This window comes from Electrona antarctica (assembly GCF_951216825.1).
Source record: "Electrona antarctica genome assembly, chromosome: 7".
Lineage (NCBI taxonomy): Eukaryota > Metazoa > Chordata > Actinopteri > Myctophiformes > Myctophidae > Electrona > Electrona antarctica.
The window spans coordinates 35,492,536-35,512,994 of NC_136812.1; the positions used below are offsets into that span (position 1 = coordinate 35,492,536).

At 43.0% G+C, this 20,459-nt stretch overlaps 1 protein-coding gene across 1 annotated transcript in view; it reads left to right on the forward strand.

The window, feature by feature from the left end:
* Positions 1-20,459, forward strand: part of gabra5 (gamma-aminobutyric acid type A receptor subunit alpha5) — a 52,683-nt gene that overhangs the window by 23,203 nt on the left and 9,021 nt on the right. The window contains exon 7 of the mRNA XM_079505779.1: positions 19,387-19,530. Within this exon, the coding sequence (XP_079361905.1) occupies positions 19,387-19,530 (144 nt within the window). The remainder of the gene's footprint in view (positions 1-19,386; positions 19,531-20,459) is intronic.

The following is a 20,459-nucleotide window of genomic DNA, read 5'->3' on the forward strand; positions in this document are numbered from 1 at the left end:
GTACGCAGGCTAGAGTATTAGACTGGCTCAGGGAAGAATGGATGTCCTAATCCTACTGATAAGAGCAATGAGTTTTAAGGGCAGGTTGGAATCAGAAGGCGTGGGTGGGAGCCAGCCAGCAAGCACAGATCTCATCAAGGTTATTTTTAAGAAAAAGCTAAAGGGAACATCAATTACACCACTGCCTTGGTGGGAGTATTTGAACAAAATAGGTCAAATACAGTACAGTAGTGGTTCTCAAAACTTCTCAAAAGGGAAGATTTGTGTTGTTAAAATGCTTCAAAATGATCCCAAATTTCTCAGCTTGTAGTTCGACTACTGTATTTTCCCTAGACCTGGGGGTCCCCAGACCCAACTTTAAGAACTATACCGCAGTACAGTATATTGAGAAAAAAAGAGGTTTAAAACATAGTGTGACATTACTATTGGCCAATCATGAATCATGAATAATCTATCAGTATCAGTCTATCAGTCTATCTATCAGTACCAACTTGCAGTATGCAAGTTGGAAATGCATGCCCAGTGCCCAGTGGCCATTCGGTTACACAAACCCAGTGTACCCGTCTGTCTGTGTCCCTCTTATGCCCATATATGAGGATTTATGAGGGTGTCTGCGTCACCTTCATGCCCTTATATGGAGTTCTGTGTCAAAATATGGAGGCAGGTCAGTGCCATGATGTCATATTGATGACATCAGGGAACTCCGTGGGTATTATTTGTGGTTTTGTCTATTTTGTGGAGATCCGCTGATCAGACCGACCTGCTGAGTGTGAAGTCATTCGGTCCTTTACTTGGGCATGCAAGCCCATATATGGTCATAGCGGTCGGATCAGCGCATCTGGACAACCAGGCATGCATGTATCGGTTGTATCGTATGGTTCTGGAAAACGGCCACAGCGACTATGAAGTCGGACTTGGGCGTTTTTTGAGATATGTGAACTACACACTACAGACACTACACACTGACTTGACACTGACTTTTAAGCATTGATTTGAAAGCGAAAGGCTCAGAAGCGACAGTGTTAGGAGAAAATATGTAGAGACAGTTGGGGAATGACGACATGGGGGGCTGTTAGGGGTTAATTGGTTAATCTTGCTCAGGGACAATTCAACACATAGACTGGACGAGCCAGGGGTCAAACCGGTGCTGTACTGTGTCATAATAGAGTTTAAATGGTTTATGTCAAGGCTTGACATTAACTTTTTGAGGCACTTGTCCTTAGGACAAGTGCTAGTAGAAAAGTTCTAGTAGAAACCGTGTAATTAGTAAAATATCTCCACGAGCTGTACAGGGAGGACATTCTCTCTGGCGAGGGGCCCGGAATGAGTGGAGGACTGAACACATCAAAACTTCCTTTAGGAAGCACAGCTGTATGGGGCTCACAAAATAGGTGGTGTGATCAATTACCCCACACCAATCGAAACACACATATTTTACTTAACACACATTTTCTGCCAGAACTTTCAAATGGATATGAAACTAGAAGACTCCAATCTTGGGAATTCATTACTTGGTTAGTAAGTAGTACACACGCAGTTTGTACTTTGTGTAGTTTAAACGCAGACGTGGTCAGTCTGTTATCAGCTTGGGACCGATCTATGGCTGTGTATTTGGAATACATGAACTGTATGTAAGATCACAGACATTCCAGTGCTATTAACAATAATGGGAAGGTGATTATTAGCAAAGCCACACAATAGTGCCAGATAATGTTGTTGCTGCTATAGGAGAATGAAAAGGAAGGGTTGTCCGCACACTGTGTATCTGCTCCCAGGAACCTTTATTTAGGTACAACGTTTCCACTTCGCCAGGTATCATACCTGACGAAGACCCGTAAGGATTTTGTTTCCTTTGGAACAAAATGCCTCAAATCATCAAATTGCCATCTAAGGAAATGGCACCCTTTTCACATTGGCCTATTATTGCGCCACCAGGAGGCCACAACCTGACCTGCCCTGGTGGAGACCTGTGCCCCGATGGGCACTTTATCTAGTTTGCCTTAAAATAAGCAGCGGAACACTTGCTCAAACATGTCTTATTAGTAGAGTTTTCTAGTAAAGTGCTTCAGAATTGTTACAGTGTGTTTGTGTCAGTCAGCGTAATCCGTGCTTTTTTTCGCTGTGTATTTATTCCACAGAGAGAAATTTAGTCCACAGTCGCGTCAATGTGCGCATCAAACCAGACTGGGCTTAGTTAGAGATCTGGTATAGAGTGGATACGGAAAAGGCCTTTGTCCGTGCCTAAGATATGCATGCAAATTACCGGATAGAGTAGACGGCTCTACGACAATTTATTAACATTAAAGCTGTATATAGGAGGGGCTAGCGCCCCTCAAAAAATAAATGAAGCACAATGTCAACGCAACGAACAATTACTCTAATGTTCAAGAGAAAGAGATAGTTAAAGAAAAGGTTAGTAGAACAACGCCCAGAAGATCCAGAACAAGTTGAGGCAGTGGGGGAGGCAGAGACTTGTAATGAAGTAGCCGCCTAATGCAGGCGTAAGACCAGTTGTGTGTTATAGGTTAGGGTTAGGTACTGTGCCAAAATGCAGTTTCTATGCATTTCGGGGGCTTTGGAGGGTTTGAATAAGATGTCCCTTATTTTTGGGAGTTCCAGAAAGATTTTCAACCGCTTTCACCCCTGCTCATACAGCTCTCAATGCAAATAATTATACTGGTTTTATGCACAGTCATGTGTATGCCCTTATATGGAGTTCGTGTCAGGCTTGACCAAATATGGAGTCCAGGCAAGTCTATGACATCCAGTGGTGGGCCGTCAGGGCCAGCAAGGCCTTCTCTGCTGGCCCTGCACTTGCCTGATGCAGAAATTTATATTTTATAATAAGTTTTTATTTTTAACAAATATTATATATTGTATTTATTTCGCTGCCACTGCACTGTTTCTCACTTAGACGCACGCGCGCGCGGCCGTTCCGTGACCGCCCCGAACGGTTTCTAGATTGTAGAAGGCCTAGTTCATTTCAGCACGGACCGCCACTGATGACATCAGTAGTACCATGACATCATATTGATGACATCGGGTTACTCTCGTCAATATTTTGGGGGGATCCACTGATCAGACCGACCTCCCACATGGCTCATCACTCCTTCAGGTCAGCATCAATACACATGCCGTATGTGAAGTCAATCGGTCCTAATCTACATGGGCATGCAAGCCCATATAGAGTGTCGCAGTCCCGCCTCCTACCCTGGACCAGGGTATAATTACAAAGAAGAAAAACAACAAAAAAGTGTTGTAACCTGCCGTTTTTTTCTTCTTTCTAATTATTTGTTTGGTCCAAAATATTGTTTGTGTTGTCATGAGTTGTCACGACTCGAGTTGGCTTTGTCCGCGGCGTACCGTCTTTAAATAAATACTTTAAGAAATGTCTATGAGGAAAATGCATTGGGTTTCATTTCCTGGTCCAGGGTAGGAGGCGGGACTGCGACGCTCTATACAGTATGGGCATATAGCGGATAGAACAGCGCTACTGGATATCCATATATAGTTGTATCAGACAGACTAGCAATAGAATACAACAGAACTTCAGAAGCTGCTTCTATAAAATGACATCGTCACAATGAAGGCAGTTGAGAACTTAAGATAAACAACATTTTTCCACCCCAATAATTGTTGCGTGCTGCGTGCGCCATGTTATTATGGTAATTTATGCTTTTTTTTTCTTCTTACGGACTTTTATCCCTGTCTAGGACAGGGGTAGACCGATGCAAGGTTTGAGGCTTTCCCCTTTCACAAGTCTCATATTGGGACATGGCTTTCACAACGTTTCACATATTGGGACATGAAAATCTTTTTCACGCACGCACGCACGCACGCACGCACCGGGGAAAGGGGGGGTCTTGTCCACCGTGGGCTGCGGAACGTCCCCGCATGGGCCGTGAGCCGGTTTGGGCTGCGTCACCGCGAGCCAGTATTTGGTTTAAAAAGGAAAGAAAATGAGCCTCATAATAGTCATGCACTAAGACCATGGGCAGCCACCGTGTGATGGGCCAATCACATCACTCCTCTACTCCTCCACTGAGCACTGACACCAGAACCCCCCCAGCCCCCACCCCCCCCAGAGTTTTTGGTCAGCTCACATACTATACTATACTAAATACAACAAATGATCGCATTCATAAAATGTATTGTCCGGGTGGAATAAGTTCATCATCATAATGACTCCAGCTCTATAACTCCCACATGGCTAGTGGCTGTGTTGTTGATTCCGACCTGAGGGCTTAGAGAATATTGAAATTGTGGTCATCGTGTTTGAAATAATAGTGTTTTCATAACAAAACATGTTTCCAGTGGCCACCAAAGCCCAGCCATCTAAAACAGCGCCAGAACTCCCCCTATTTAATGAGGCTCAGCATCTCACAATTAACTAATACTGATCAGATTTGTATACATCAATAACTGACACCATTCTAATGTTGTACTTCTAATGTTGGCATCCCCCACTGCTGAGCAGGTCACTGGCTGTCAGCTGCTCTCTGCTGGGTGACAGAATTCTGGCCAACATTGTGAGCGAAACTGCTGACAAAGGCAACTATCTGTTCAAAAGAAGAAGAAAAAACATTCCTCAGGGAGCCTTGAAACTGGTTCATTAAAAGCTAAGACACCTACTGTGATCTCCTACTCAAAATCCAATAGAACTATCGGTGTGCCTTCCTACTGTTTATGTTTATTAAAATGCTATTTATTTCCACCACAAGCGATATTGTCACAGTGTTGTGCTACTTACAGTGCCTGCATAATCCTGTAATTGTGCACACCTTATATCAATATCCTGGCCTCAGGAATACATTACACTGTACTCATGGACAAATGGGATTAATGGACCTCAATGTTGATATTATGATGATAGTTGTGACCCTGGCCTGTTATAGCGCCACCAACAGGTGGATTTTTGGTTTACGATTAATTAATCCCGCATTCTGTGTCCCTATTTTTTACTATTTACTATATTTTTTTTAAATAGCAGATCTACAAGCTCACAGAATCAGAATGTAAACATGTTAGGAATTTGGTTTGGTGGACAGCAGAGTGCAGTTACAACATTAGGACAAGTGCAAAACAGGACACAGAGTGCAAAACAGGACACAGAGATGCAGAGAGTTCAAGTGTTCAGGTCAGTTCAGAGCACAAGTCAGTCCATTCCACTCTGAGTGGGGGTGGAGGGAGGATAGAAGGCGGTCAGGGAGGGACACCAGCAGCGTTGTGTAGCCGGATAGCCGTGGGGAAAAAGCTGTTTGAATGTCGGGCCTTCATAGTCTTTATGATGGGGGGGGAGGGGCCGGGGTCCTCCTGAAGTCCACGCTCAGCTCCACCGTCTTGAGAGCATTTACCTCTAAGTTGTTTCGGGTGCACCAGGTCAGCAGCACCACAGGTCAGCAGTCACCACAACGCACCATGATGTCATGTTAGCGGCTTTGAATGTTATCAGATGATTTAATCTCCATCATCAGCCCTTATCAACACCATGCAATGCAACCAGTATGGATATTTCCACATATAGTCCTTGGGCCAGATGAAATATCGTTGCCACTAAAAGGGACAAGACATATGTGGTATCATTTTGTTCGTCTGGGGCAGCTGAATACGATTTTAGGGGTATAATCTGATTATGCAAAACCATATAATTCATTGTTATCTAAACTCCAAAATTATTCACTTTGATGCACATTTCTGATGTTTGTACCATAGATGGGCATGACCAACATCATAATAGAATGACATGCAGAATTATACTTCTCGTAGCCATACCGGGAAAATCCACAATTCATGCCTCTCTGAAACAGGGTACATCTTAAACTTCTGAATTAAACATCATAGAATCATGAGTGATACGTATTTTTATGGGTTGATGAGGAGTCAGGAACTCTCAAACTCAAGGTTGTACCCCAGCACAAAACGCAACTCAGGAAAACATGTAATAAACGAGTAAATGAGGACCACACAACTAGACTTAACCTAGAGATCGCACGCGCACGCGCACGCACACACACACACACACACACACACACACACACACACACACACACACACACACACACACACACACACACACACACACACACGCTACCAGCTTTTCTGTGCCAGGAGAAGGGAGGCTGATTCCAGTCAAATTCCACCATGTAGAGAATGGCTATTTCTCCATGCCCAATGTGCCAATACCAGACTCGAATATGGAGATGGTCTCTGCAGACTCACCCATCTGCACCAGATCCCATATGTGGATGGACAACTGTTGATGGTGGACAGTTAGCAATTCACTGGATGCACACAGCCCTTGCACCAGATGTAGTCCTTGAGTTTTTGGCCTGTAAATGTCTCAGCAATGGGTTGAGATGTACAGACCTCTGCAAACACCAGAACTGTACAAACCAAGATTAAATGCCTACAGTTGAACAGGACAGTTCTGATGAGGAAGAGGTTGCATAGTTCAATATCATTGCCTGCCATTTCAAATCCAACACACAGACCGCCATTGACATCTATAGACTTCCTGTGGTGTTGTCAATGTTTCTGATAGAGGGCGCTCTTCTGCAACCTGTGAGTCAGAGGATAACAGGTGAAAACATGATCAAAAGAAGTCCAAGACGGTTTAGTGTAGTATTATAGGACATTTTGGATCCAAAATGACCTCGACATTGACCTTTGACACATGACACTGCACTTGAATTGCTTCAGTCACCTCATAAATCAACTCGGCACCCCAAAAAACCTATACTGTAATGGCAGAATCTTCCGCCAATCAGAATCATGGCGGAATGTAAACAGATCTGCACAGCATCACTTCATTGAACGGTACTACTTTTATTACCGCTTAGAACCATAGATATTTAAAAAGAAATAGATGCCAGTCATTAGGTGCTGCAGTTCGTTGGAGCCATGTGTGTCGATGGGAGGGCGGAAGTGCGCTAGGAACAAATGAGGAAGTGCACCAAAGCGCCACGCTGCCACTCAAGTCACTATTGGCCAATCACAGCGCATCTTTTCCGGGACTTGTAAGACCCAAACATCTGCTCTGTGACGCACGTGGAAGCTTCTGTGAAGCACCAACGCGGAAGCTTGCCCTCCCTTGAGAACATTCGCCCAGAACCGGAAGAGACGTCTACCTTTCTATGTCTATGGCTTACACAATTTCAGTAGCAGTTTTTTCCCAATTAAGCCCACTCTGATTTCCCTCCTCACCAAGTCTCTTCACTGAGAATAGCTGATCTACAAGCTCACAACGCATTGTAACATGCATTGTAATGCATTGTACTGGCAGTTGAATAAACTCATCTCAAGGTAAAGTTGTGGCAATATTCATGATATTGAAAATCACACCTTCAGGATTTTTAAATCCAGGTAGCCTATCCTGTTATACATTGATAATGCCCAAGCCTAACCTGACTCCGCCAGATGGGGCAGCAGAGAGTACACTGGTTCCCCCCTCCTGCTCCCATCTGGGAACTCTCAGGCAGACTAGATGACAAAAGACAAAACGGCCTGGCCAATCAGCGGCAGCTAGAGGCGGGATCAAGGCAGCACTGTGTATGCCTTGATCCCGCCTCTAGCTGCCGCTGATTGGCCAGGCCGTTTTGTGGCCGGAGCATCTAGTCTGCCTGAGAGTTCCCAGATGGGAGCAGGAGGGGGGAACCCAGTGTACTCTCTGCTGCCCCATCTGGCGGAGTCAGGTTAGCCCAAGCCTAGACCTGTCTAAAATTAGAAATTGCATTAACCACATGAACCCTATAGTGTCAATTTTCTGGGCATGTCATAATAGGTAAATATTCAGCAAAAACAGAAGATCTACAATTTCACAACGTAACACAACGAGATGCGTTGTGAGCTTGTAGACTAGTAGAGCTTGTAGCTTGTAGACTATTTTCAGCAAAAGGATTTGGTGTAGAGAAAAAAAGAAGGGCCATGGACAGGCCCTTGGGGGACATGTGTCAACAAAGTATGTAGGGTTAACCCTACATACATACAGTGGTTAAGCAATGTGCGAGTATTCTAGGACTTGTCCTAATTTTCTATTGCACTCTCCCAAGACTTGTCATGATAAACGGTTGAGTTAAGAGAAGTGTGTTTGTCTATTACGGTTAACCTTTGAACCTTTGAACTGTGTTGCATGTGTAAAGGCCATATGACACCTACATATAATCCTATTAGGCCGACGAGTCTCAACAGAACAGCCTGGTTCTAACACCAGCTAATCTCTGTGCTGTGCTTTATAATGTAACCTATCCCACTTCCTGAGTGTGATATTACAAGGTAAATCATTTTGGTTACTTCATGATGAGGCTTTTGCCAGCATTGTAGATAAAACGACAAATGAAAAGTTCCATCGTTCAACGTTCTGTACTGCAGCTAGTTGGCCTTTCAGCTAAATATGTGTTCTTCAAACTGAATGCAAAGAGCCCACCCTTTTGTAAAGTAAAAAGGTGTTGAACCCATTAGATTTTTATTTATTTATTTGGGAATGCTACTCAAATCAGAATCCAAGTAATATTGCTCAAATCCACTGAGTGTGCGCACGCGCACGCACGCACGCACACACACACACACACACACGTAAATAGACACGTAAATAGACACATACTTCCTCAGCCTTTTACACAATGGCATGTAGTTACACACATGTTTTGTTGAGCATTTGAATGAGATAGATAATCCATATCTACAGATACTGGCATCTTTGTGTGCTGTAAATGTGCATAGGCCAGGCCAGCATGAAATGCACAGTTCCATTGGCCTTAAGGGTTACAGCCTGATTCGCTGCATTCCGTGGATTTGTTTTGTCACTCGCTACTCAGTCTGGAAAGGGTCCTATCTCCAAGGATCCGTGGCTTCTGATTGGTCTGTGGTGCGGGTTGGGACAAAAACACTAGTTTGACGTTGTATCAATGCGCACTGCGCTGCTACTGCTGTTGCCCTGCAATGTCCCCTTATCATTCACTAAACTCTCCACACAGCCCTCAGTTTTTTTGTACTACTGAATCTGACAGTGGACTACTGAATCAAATAAGTGTTTACTTTAGTTTTTACCATAGGTTTTACTCTCGAATCTCAAACTGGCGCAATTTTTTGCAACAGTGAGAAGCAGGACAGAGTGGCGCTGGCTGATGACATATCAGCAACAATGTGGATACGTAACAGGTAGCTCTATGAAATACGAGTCTGCTGCTTGCTGGCCAGACTGAGAAGCGAGTGACAAAACAAATCACGGATCGCAGCGAATCAGGCGGGAATCTAGACTACAGTTCCATCACCTCCCCATCTAAAATTGTAAGTGTAAAATTGTGAATAACCTCAAATGAACACATTGATACAATTCATTACTATAATGGGAAACAGGATTAGGGTGTTATTGATCCATTTTAAAGATAGTTTGTTCTGTTCTGTTTTATTCTGTAAATGTGAATTTGGAATCAGAATATTAAGTGGCATACTGTATCTGTAGAACATGAGCGATTTTAAAATAGAACATTTTTATAGTGACATAACAATATAATCTCCTCCCCTATCATACAACAGCTGTGGGTGCGGCTTCAGTTCAGGTGGATCACCTCCCATCACCTAATGAACTGGTGGGTGTGGCCACATAAAAACAATTAAAACCGTTTTAGTGCCTAAGACAGTTAGCCGAGTTATATTTAATAACAGGTAGCCACAGACCATACGTTTTTAAAAATACTTTTTTAGCATTGTTGTTAGCCCCGCTAGCCTCCATGGAAGAAACAGACAAAATCCGTAATCGTCCGTTCACACACACGTGCACGCGGACTTTACTAACATTATGGCTCATAATGCGCCAAGGCCAGGCCAGGCCAGGCCAGCTTGATTAAACTATAGTTTGAGATCGCACGATCAAAAATTAAGATCAGACGGACACAACAGAGCTCTGTGGCTGGCACGGAATGGCTGACTTTTACTTCCGGTTCAAACGGCAGACAACAAGAGCTCGTGTCTTTGCTTATTTGGTTAATTTGTCTGGCACTTTCCACCTACCGTCCCCTATGGTAGCAGGCGTCTAATCAAATGACAGGCGTGGGGAATTTGCCAAATCAAGCTAAGGCTGGGGTTGCCTTCCTTAATTCAGTTTGCACTCTTCAGACATTCTCCACACAAGGACACAAAAGGGATGCACAACAGGGGGCATGCATTCCCTATTCAAATCGTTCCCAACTTGCATCGTTCCCGAGTAGGCCGGTGCTACTCTGTTTATAAGAATAATAATATTTCTTAATATTCGATTTTTATCCTATTGACGAAATACAGAAGATTAAAATACATAATGCTTTATCAAGGTATAGCTCGCACAACTCCAACCAGTCTTTCTTACCAGGGTCGGGTAAATAACTCCAACCAGTCATTCTTACCGGGGTCGGGTAAATAACTTTAACAGAAAAATCTCTAATAGATAAAACCAGCACTCGGAACTCACGTTTTAAGGCACTCTTAATTTATTTAAATGTTGATATGGTATGCTGCAGAGCAGCAGCATTTTTTTTGCTGCTGCTCTGCAGCATACCATATCAACTAACCATGTCAACTAACAAAAATCACACCCATGTGAAGTGAGTGGTGCAACTCTGTGTGGGGGTCCCCAGGGGGTCCCCGGGAGTTCCAGACCCACAGGAACGCGGCCAGGGTGCCGGTTGAGAAATGGTGAAAACCAACCAAGCTATGTTCGTGCTCGTACAGACAGACAAACCCAGGGACCCAGGGACAGACCCAGGGGCACACATAGCTGTGTAATGGAGTGGTTGCACCATTCAAAAATACATAATGCAGCTGCAGCTAATCAAATTAATAATGGCGTCTGACAATACACACCTAACACATGTACATACATCCATTATACATTTGATTAGCTGCAGCTGCTGCTTTCATCACAGTGAGTGTACTATAAGGCCAGTCTTATGCCTGCCATGTTTTTTGTCCTCACCCTGTAATCCAAGGCTATGATAGAAGAAGGTAGGGTTAGTCCTCGGGCACCATTGGCACGCATGGGATGCAAAACTGGTTCTGGAAGTTCTGTGAAATATACTAATACTATTTCTGAACGATTGCGTCCTTTGTCAGTTAATCGGTTCAGGAATAAAGAAGACATATCACAGGTTGCAAATCAATGTATTCACGTTGCTCTCACCCGACCTCCCCTTCCTCTGACCAAGACCATTTTACCATGCTTGTGTCTTCCGCTCTCTAACTGCATTCAAATTGCTATATCTATATATTTGTCTATTTGAGGCGGGTGGGCGCAGGGGAGAACAACGTAAACAATTAATACCAGTAAGATGCCCTGAGGGCGAGTCGCGTGCACGCATCCGCCTGGGTGACGGCAGACTGCTGGGCGAGCACTGGCGCTTTTGGATGTGGAGTTAGATCAACATATGGGATGAATTCTGTATAGGCCATATATGGAGTGTGTCTCGTTGAGTGTACAGGGTTTGATGAGGTCAGATCAACATATGGAATGTCAGAACAGGTCAGCTCCATAGATCTAAGGGTGGCAGCGGGGGCAGTGTCTTGAGTGTACAGGGAGGGCCCAGGTAGGGCCGGACCTTAGTTTTTGGGCCTGTTGAGAACTCTACTAAAAACATTGGGGCAGGCCCGTCTAGAGTTTGAATGGACAAGTATCAGTCAAAAGCGAGACATCAAGAGAAAGGACGGGTGGGGAGGGTTGCAGGCAGTGACAACCCTCAGTGACAGTGAGTAACAGTACAGTACTGTACTGTAGCCTGCCTGCCTACCTGTTCATGTTTTGTGCAGCTGCTGCTGATGATACCCCCCCGGTAGTTCCGCGCCTGCCTACGATCGCAATAACTAAATTTACTTTGTCGTTCAACAGAGCCTAAAGCTCAATTGATGTAAATTCCTGGGTCTTCTAGCTTCACCGGTCAACGCGCATCGAAATGAGCAGAGCTACAAGCTCACAACACGTTGCGGATGTGACACTTTGTGAGCTTGTAGATCTGTAATTTTCAACACAACCCTGTGATCCTAAAATAAATTTGGGTTAAGAAGAGTTAAGAAGAGAATATTCATATCTTACTCAATGCTGAGAGTATAGATTTGTACTGATTGACTCAAGTGCAGTATATAAATAACCTTGCAGTGTTATTAATTATAGGCTATTATTAGTATAGGCTACAACCTGTAATCAATGGAGTTTGAGTTAGTAGACTAGATAAAATAAGGCTGCTAGCTATATTGTGCTAGCTTGCATCACTGTTAGAAGTATTTGTGTATTTTCTTGACATTGGTCACCATTAGATTTGGTGTAATGTAGCAATTCAATTATACCTTTGCAGGGGAGAACAGGGCAAGATCTTGTGATCATGTCCAGAAAAATACTACTCTTTTGACAGGTATATTATATGATATTATTTTTCTATGATCTATGATCTCATCAGGTGAATGTTCATATCTTGCTCCATGCTACAGAGAGTATAGCTTTGTACTGATTGACTCAAGTGTAGTAAACCCTTGTAGTGTAAAAAATGGCACCTCTAAAAACTCTGCAAATGTTTTGCGCTTCGCGCTTCGCAATGATGGTACGTATGTATTGGTACGTTCAGAAACATACTTTGTGCTCTTTAGATACCTCAATAAAATTATACAGTGTACACATCGAAAAGTAACAAAGCAGAAAACAATGTGAGATATGTCTTCCTGGACCGAGTATTTTACAAAAATCGTTCCGAAATAGTGTTTGTTCATAAGCTAGTCCACCTGCACCAGCAGCGCAAGAGCGTACCGCACAAGGCAAGCCCCGTCCTGACTTGCCTTGCGCTGATTTGAATGAAAACACTGGCGTGCAATTGTACTTTATATCACGGAAGCCAACAACAGTGTTGACCTCAACGAGGTGATAGCAAACTAGCAAAGCTCAGTAAATTAATATAAGAAGGTTAAAGCAACCATGTCAACTCTCCTGTGTGGCCCCACTTTGTGCAAATCATGGATAAAGAAGAGAGCAGGAGCTCTTATAACAGGGCTGCCCACCCTCACGCAATTGGCGTGAGAGTCACGCATTTGTCTTTCACACGCACTCACGCCACACACGGTGTTTCTCACCCCGATACGCAGACTACGCAGGCTGCGTAAGTCCCCCGATTCCCCTCTGCTTTGCGCAGTGTACGCTGCGCGGCCGCCCCTGCGCAAAGAACGTAGTGTAGTTTAGTTTAGTTTAGTAGTTCTCAATTTTGAGAAGTTACTACTGTGTTTGACTTCCTCTGGTAGGCCATTCCAGATCTTAACCCCTCGGAAGATACTCTTCCGAGTGGTCTTGGCACTGGGTTGTTGGAAATTTAAGTCTCCTCTCAACTCATATCCCCCTTCCCTATCCTTGAAATATGATAAGATATTCTTGGGAATTAGTCTATTTCTTACTTTATAAATAATAAGAGCTGTTTTAAGTTCAACTAAATCAGTAAACTTCAATGTATTTGACCTTAAAAACTGTTTGTTAGTGTGATCATAATACCCTACCTTATGTACTATTCTAATAGCTCTCTTTTGTATTATGACAAGTGGCTGGAGGTTTCCTTTGTAAGTATTTCCCCAGACCTCCACACAATAAGATAGATATGGTAATATTAGTGTATTGTATAATGTGAGCAGTGACTTATAATTTAATAAATACCTTGTTTTGCCTAGAACACCAACACTTCTTGCTATTTTGGATCGGACATACTTTATATGGGGCTTCCAAGTGAATTGTGTCAATTATTACTCCTAAAAAGGTGTTCTCATAGACTCTTTCCAATTTTGAGTGATAATTAATTAGTGTCAAACCACAGTTTCAGTTTTCCTAGTTCCGCTGAGACAACCTCCAATAGTTGTTGAAGTTTCTCCCCAGAACAAAAGATGTTGGTATCGTCGGCAAAAACAACATATTTCAGAATGCTTGAAACTTTGCATATGTCATTAATATATAATATAAATAGTTTAGGACCTAAAATAGAGCCCTGCGGTACCCCACAAGTAATGGGTGAGCTGCTTGACCTGTATTCGCCCATCTGAACAAACTGTTGTCTGTTTGTGATGTATCTTTTAATCCAATTAAGCCCTACCCCTCTAATCCCATATCGTTCCAGTTTATGTAATAATATCTCATGATTTATTGTGTCGAATGCCTTTTGTAAGTCAATAAAAATACCTAGTGCGGTTAACTCCATCAATGCCATTGTTGTTGAACGTCCAGATCTAAATCCATATTGGCTACCCATTAATATCTACAGTATAAAACTGTCCAACCTTACAGAGAATATTTTTTCCAGGATTTTTGAAAACTGTGACAGAAGGCAGCCGGTAATTTGTGAAGAGGTGTTTATCACCAGCTTTGTGTATTTGTGCAGTGTATAGGCTGAGTGTAGGCTACGCAGTAGGGTGAATGGCGTACCTTGGTTATCAGAATGAGACGTAGTAGTTATTTTTCCCTGCGTGGCCTGCCCCCCTTTCAAAGTGTTTGCTAACTTTGCTTCGGTTCGGAAGGGACAGTTAGTTTTGAGACAGAACAGAATCTATCTATCTATCTATCACAGTCATGATGCGAGTTTATCCTTCTGGATATGAAAAAAAGAAAATGCGTCAGCGTGAACTGCGGCAACACTGCAATCAGGTAAATAAACATGTAGACTTGCAGTGACTGTTGGTCCGGTTGTTGTTGTGTTGTACAGCTGACCCATGTTACGTGTGTGTGGTGGTGGTGGTGCTGCTGCTGCTGGCTGCAATCTGTAATCTGATCTCTCTTATGATGGCTCGCTCTGTAGTCTCTGTGACTGTGTGCAGTCTGATGTTTTTTGGTGTGTGTGGGGGGTGTTAGTTTTGTGTGAGTTTTGAGTTTTAAGCAGCAGCACTAGTACCATTTCATTTATTTAATTAGCAAACTAGGCTGGATCATTCACTCTCATCTCATAGATATATATATATAGACATATAGAGATATATAGATATTCTCAGCAGGGAGGACATTCATAGTTGGGGTGGTGCGGTTTAGATTAAAGTCAAATGCACTGATGGAAAGCAATACCTGCATGCAAAAAACATGTCAAGTTAGCTTGGAGAGAGGGAGAGAGAGAGAGAGAGATCCACTGAGGTCGGTGATTAAAGAGAGAACATATTACTCAATTTTTAGCTTCACTGCATTGGCTTCCGGTTGTTTTTAGGATTGATTTTAAAATGTATTTACTTGTTTATAAAGCTCTCAATTTGGTCTCGCACCTTCCTACCTATATGACTGCCTGCCTAAATATGTTCCAAACCGCCCCCTCAGGTCTTCCACTGCTGGCCTGCTCGCTGTGCCTAAAAATATGTGCATATACAGTATGTGGATTTATAGGAAATATTTGTCATATAAAGCTCATATCTACGGAGCCCCTGAATGGCCATGCATTCAAAATATATTTTATCTTGTCCGTACAAGATATTATCTCGTCCGTACAAGATATTATCTCGTCTGTACAAGAGGCTAGGACACTCGAACCACAAGGCCACTGTCTGGTATTCTATATCTGAGTACACTACATTTGTAAGACAAAGTACAGTACGTATTTTCTATACACTATATGATTTATTTACTCATTTTGGAGCATACTATATAGCCAATCAGCATGTGAGTCATGTCAATGTCAATCATGCAATGTTAACACAAGCTAAGACATGTGAGAGAAGACAATGACCCAACAAGGACTGCCTGGGGCACAAACAATATATATATACAGGTCTGATTACAAATAAGATACTGCTGAGGCAGACATGAACAAACTACAGTATCAACCCTGAACTTAGATTCTAGAAAACTAGACCAGGGAACATAATAATACATAGGAAATACAAGACCTAGACAGTCAATTAGGCATAGCATTACCGTGACAACTCTCCTGTGTTAAATCATTCCACGTCAAAAATAACTGATCTACAAGTCCACAACGGATCATAATCGGTTTGTAGATTAGCCATTTTTTCAATTCGTCAAAGTATATGAGGTTTCTGCATGCTTTCATGTCCTACATAAGATTTGAAGCCGGGTCCCCCTCACAATTGCTGGAATTTTTGAGGGGCGCTAGCCTCCTACAGTATGCCCAGCTTTGTGTGTCTGTGTGTACCACGGAATGTAATGATTTGATTGACTGAGCACAGAATTTGATGATGCATGATGATGTGTGATGATAAGAGCGCCCCTCACTTTACACAAGTGTGATTTTTACCACAGAGCACACCTACTTCCTCGGGAGGAATTGAAGTTTGACCTTCAGGTAGTACCACTTGTCAACCAGTAGTTCTCCTACCTGACCACTACATAAATGGCTCAATGGAAAACAGGGTGAGGTAGATTAAATGGAATAATGAGAAAGATATGTCTGAAAAGAGTGGTACAGCATGTTAGATTTCAATGGCTGATTCTGATGCTGAAATTTGTAAACTCGTGAAAATGTCACATGTCCCTAAGCCTAATTAAGGCAATACCTCTGCACATCACAAATTGCCATTGCAGGCCCGGGCCGGCATAGCAGTCCGGGCACCTATTACGGTCCCGATCCCAACGACTTTTGCTGTGTGTCTTCCACCCCATCTCTGTTTCCTGTCAACATACTGTATCTATCAATAAAGGCAAAAAGCCACAACAATATCTTTAAAATAAAAATAATTACATGCGATGTAACATTGGTCATACTAATCTAAAAGTGTCATGTATCCCACAGAGTCCCTGAAAGAACGGTGCCATGTCATTAGTCTGACAGCACATTCTTCCGACGACGTTGGTCCAACCCGCCACATTACTAACCATGTCCCTAACCCTCGCCGCACGCAAAGCCACGTAGCCGGAGTAATGGGATGTCGGAATTATGGGTAGTCCCCGAAAGAACAGCCTGCGCAGGGCCCTTCATGTGGCTCCGTGAGGACTTGACTGAGACAAAGCAGGGTGTCGTTGGTCTGATAATCCCAAGTGAGGTCAATCTAAATTGCTGTGAAGTCATCTAACACCACGGTTATGTAGGATTAATGCAGTGCTGGTAGATTGGATACTTTGCTGAAGTGAGAGAGAGAGAGAGGGGGGGGGGGGGAGGAAGGGAGACAATGTTTTTACAAGGCTTGTTTGTTTTTGCTTGTTCTGGTGTTGCTTGGCAATCATCTTGGAGCTAATAGTGGAGAGTGCACGGTTCCAAATGTGGTTAAGGTCACATAAGGTAGGTTGATAGTAACAATATGGGAGTCCATCAGTTATATCGAGAGATTATAGAGAAACACATTTTTGATTTGGGGATTTTAAGGTTAATGTTGGGACTGGAGTGAACAAAGTAAATGTGAGGTCTCTGTGTTGTCTCTCAGGTAACAGCATGGCTAAGCATTGAGTACCAATCATCACTGCAATTAATTATATGAACGCGCATAAACATTGCTTTCTGTTGTGCTTTTGTTAAATTGGCACTCTCATTAGCAGTATGCAACATTGCACTGCAATGTTGTAACGCCAACATTCAAATAAAATCAAAGAGCGGAATGACTCAAAGGGAAATGTTATTTTAGAGGGAAGACAATAACACAACTGAGACTATTGTCTCAGAACCCTGAGGACTCCAGAGACTTGAGCTTACAAATCCCCACAGACCCCACTCATGATTCGCCGCAACAAAGTGTATCTAATTCACACTTTTTATGATGCAATCAGATCCAACTTCAAGTGTTTCGCTTAAAAGCAGCGCTACCAGGATAACCTCTGTGTTTGATCAAAGACAGTGGATTAAAGTGGGATATCACGATCAGTCTCAAAAGCTATTCCTGGTTAGAAGCGTCTTTGAGATCCAAGGCTGCTGTAGCCTGTAATACGGTAACCCCCATGTGAATTGATGTCAGGGCTTTCAATCCATGGAGACTAGTCCGGGATCAGGATGCATGCACCCAATTTATGTGCAGACTTGAGAACGCAACCATGACTACAACTTCAAACCATTGATCCACCTGCTCCGGCAGGTGCCGGTCGAAAACAGGCGGTGGATCCTATTGGTTCACCGATCTGAGCCAGTGAGTCCAGATGTAGTACAGCATGCTACTAATGTATAAAGAGGAGTGTAGTATTAGACAATTGTAAACACGTGCGGGCCATTTAACCCTGGCACCATCCCCACCCACAGCAGAGTATCAATTGAGTGAGAGTTCACAAAAACGCTAAATCAGTAAATCTTTATACTGCAACCAAAAGGAAAACATAAAACTGTTGCTTTTGAAGTTAAATTGCAATATGTTTTGTCTGACTTAAACTTTATCAACCAAAATAATAATTCAATTGAACAATCAAGATTTCAAAGTAGCCTAAAAATGAAAATGTTCAATCTCCGATTTTTTAAGACCTGCAATGTAAAGTTCCTTTCTCCAATGTCTCCAATGAGTATCCAAAAAAGAATCCCAAAAGTAATCCAAAAGTAATTGAACCAAAAATTGTAGATCTTCTATTTTCCAAAAATCAAGTAATCCATAAAGTCATCAAATAAAAAGGCAATGCATTGCTTAAAAATGGGAAAGAATCGGCAATTTACCCTATCTGTGATTGCCAATTTACCTGGAGAAAGCGATCTTTTACACCATTTAAGTGGTATAAATGTCAATCAGATATATAATTTTGCATTGTCTAAACATTCTTTAAACATTTTTAAACATTCTCCCCGTCCTCCCCACACACAGGAACAGTTTTGACGTGGGTTTTTGACATATAATAATTTTGGAAATATTGAAACGGTGATTGGGATCGGTCCCAAAACACCTGATCGGAGCATCCCTAATCTCCATCCATGATGATGTCACGTGATGTCACGAGCCATGACCATATGGAGGCGTGGGGTCGGACGGACGGACGGACGGACTGACGGGAAATGCATAGTACATGCGACCTATGGTCGCAATTATGTCATTAATGTAGATAGATAGATGATTTACCTTTCTTTTTATAGACCAACAAGCCGTATTGCTTTAATCAAATATGAATGAAAATGTCAAAAATACTGTTTTCATCACAACAAACCAGTGTCTTCTTCAGCAAAGAGCAAATCAATATTACTTTAACCCTCGCCCTTTTAAACTGATGCCTCTATTTTTGCCTTATAAACACACACACACACACACCCTGTCTGTCTGTCTGTCTGTGCTGTCTAATCGCTTTCTAAAGCACTCAGCGCTTTAACATCCAAGTTGAATGGAACAGAGTAATTGCAGTCCCGTGGGCACATTCCCTGACGTAATATCATAATAGCGTTATACACATTAAGGACGCTGATCGCACTGACTGTAATTTCCTGATGTTTACAAGAAAAAAACGTGCTGCTCAGCTCTCATGTGCAAGTCATCTCTCTCTCTCTCTCTCTCTCTCTCTCTCTCTCTCAGATGCTTATCCAGTGTCAGAGGTGGTCTACACGTGGACTCAGGGAGCTGCCAAATCCGTGGTGGTGGCAGAGGAGGGGTCGCGACTCAACCAGTACCACCTGATCGGCCAGACCGCCGGCACGGAGGACATCTACACCAGCCGAGGTACGGTTATGCCTAACCTTGTTCCCAGCCCTTTGTCATCTCACGAGGAGAAAAGCCTGGTGAAGAAGTCTATAGGGCGGGACTTCCATTGTATGAACATCCCCTGGAAGCTGTCTTTTTCGACCAATCACAACACGATTTCCATGCCTTTGGAATGTGCGCCGATTTGACAAGCATCAACGTAACTTCCTTGGGCAGTACTTCCCAGAGACGTATAGTAGCTGTTGTTGCACAGTGAAGGTTACGCCTGACCACAGGTGGTGACCATGCCTCTCGTGTCAGGTTCTCAGTGCAGTTAGTACCTCTTACAAGAGAACTAATACAGCAGGGGTGGGCAGCCTTTTCAGGCACATGGTCACTTCAAACCCAGTGCCCGACAGTGAAGTCTTATAGGCTGCTAATCTAACTATCTAACTATAAATGTGTACGATTGTAATCCAGGTAATTCGAGAACTGTTTGCCCCACCGACTTCAAATTTGAGTCACACGTTCCACACCACCACAGGGAGTGCAGTGCCCGGCCTTGAGTCGGTGGGATACACCATTGTCCAGGAACACCACAAAAGGCTCTGGTCAAACTCTGCCAGTGAGTCAAAGTCCCCTCACCTGTAAAATTCCCAGCCTCAGCCAATTGATTGCCATGGCAACCCCACACCTGCCATTTGTTGAGGGGCACTAGCCCCTATACAGGTCTAATGTTTGTCTTTCCTAGACAAACATTAAAAACGCCATTGACAATGGACAGTTTGTCACTAAAACAAACATTAAATGTCATTAACAATGAACAGAGTATGTTTGTTTTGTCTGTCACTGAGCAAATCAGCATATGATGTTATGATATCGCGATGATGTAAGATGATAAGGGTTGGTAAAGCACCCCTCAATTCACACGGGTGTGATTTTTGAGTGGTGTAAACCACTCCTACAAC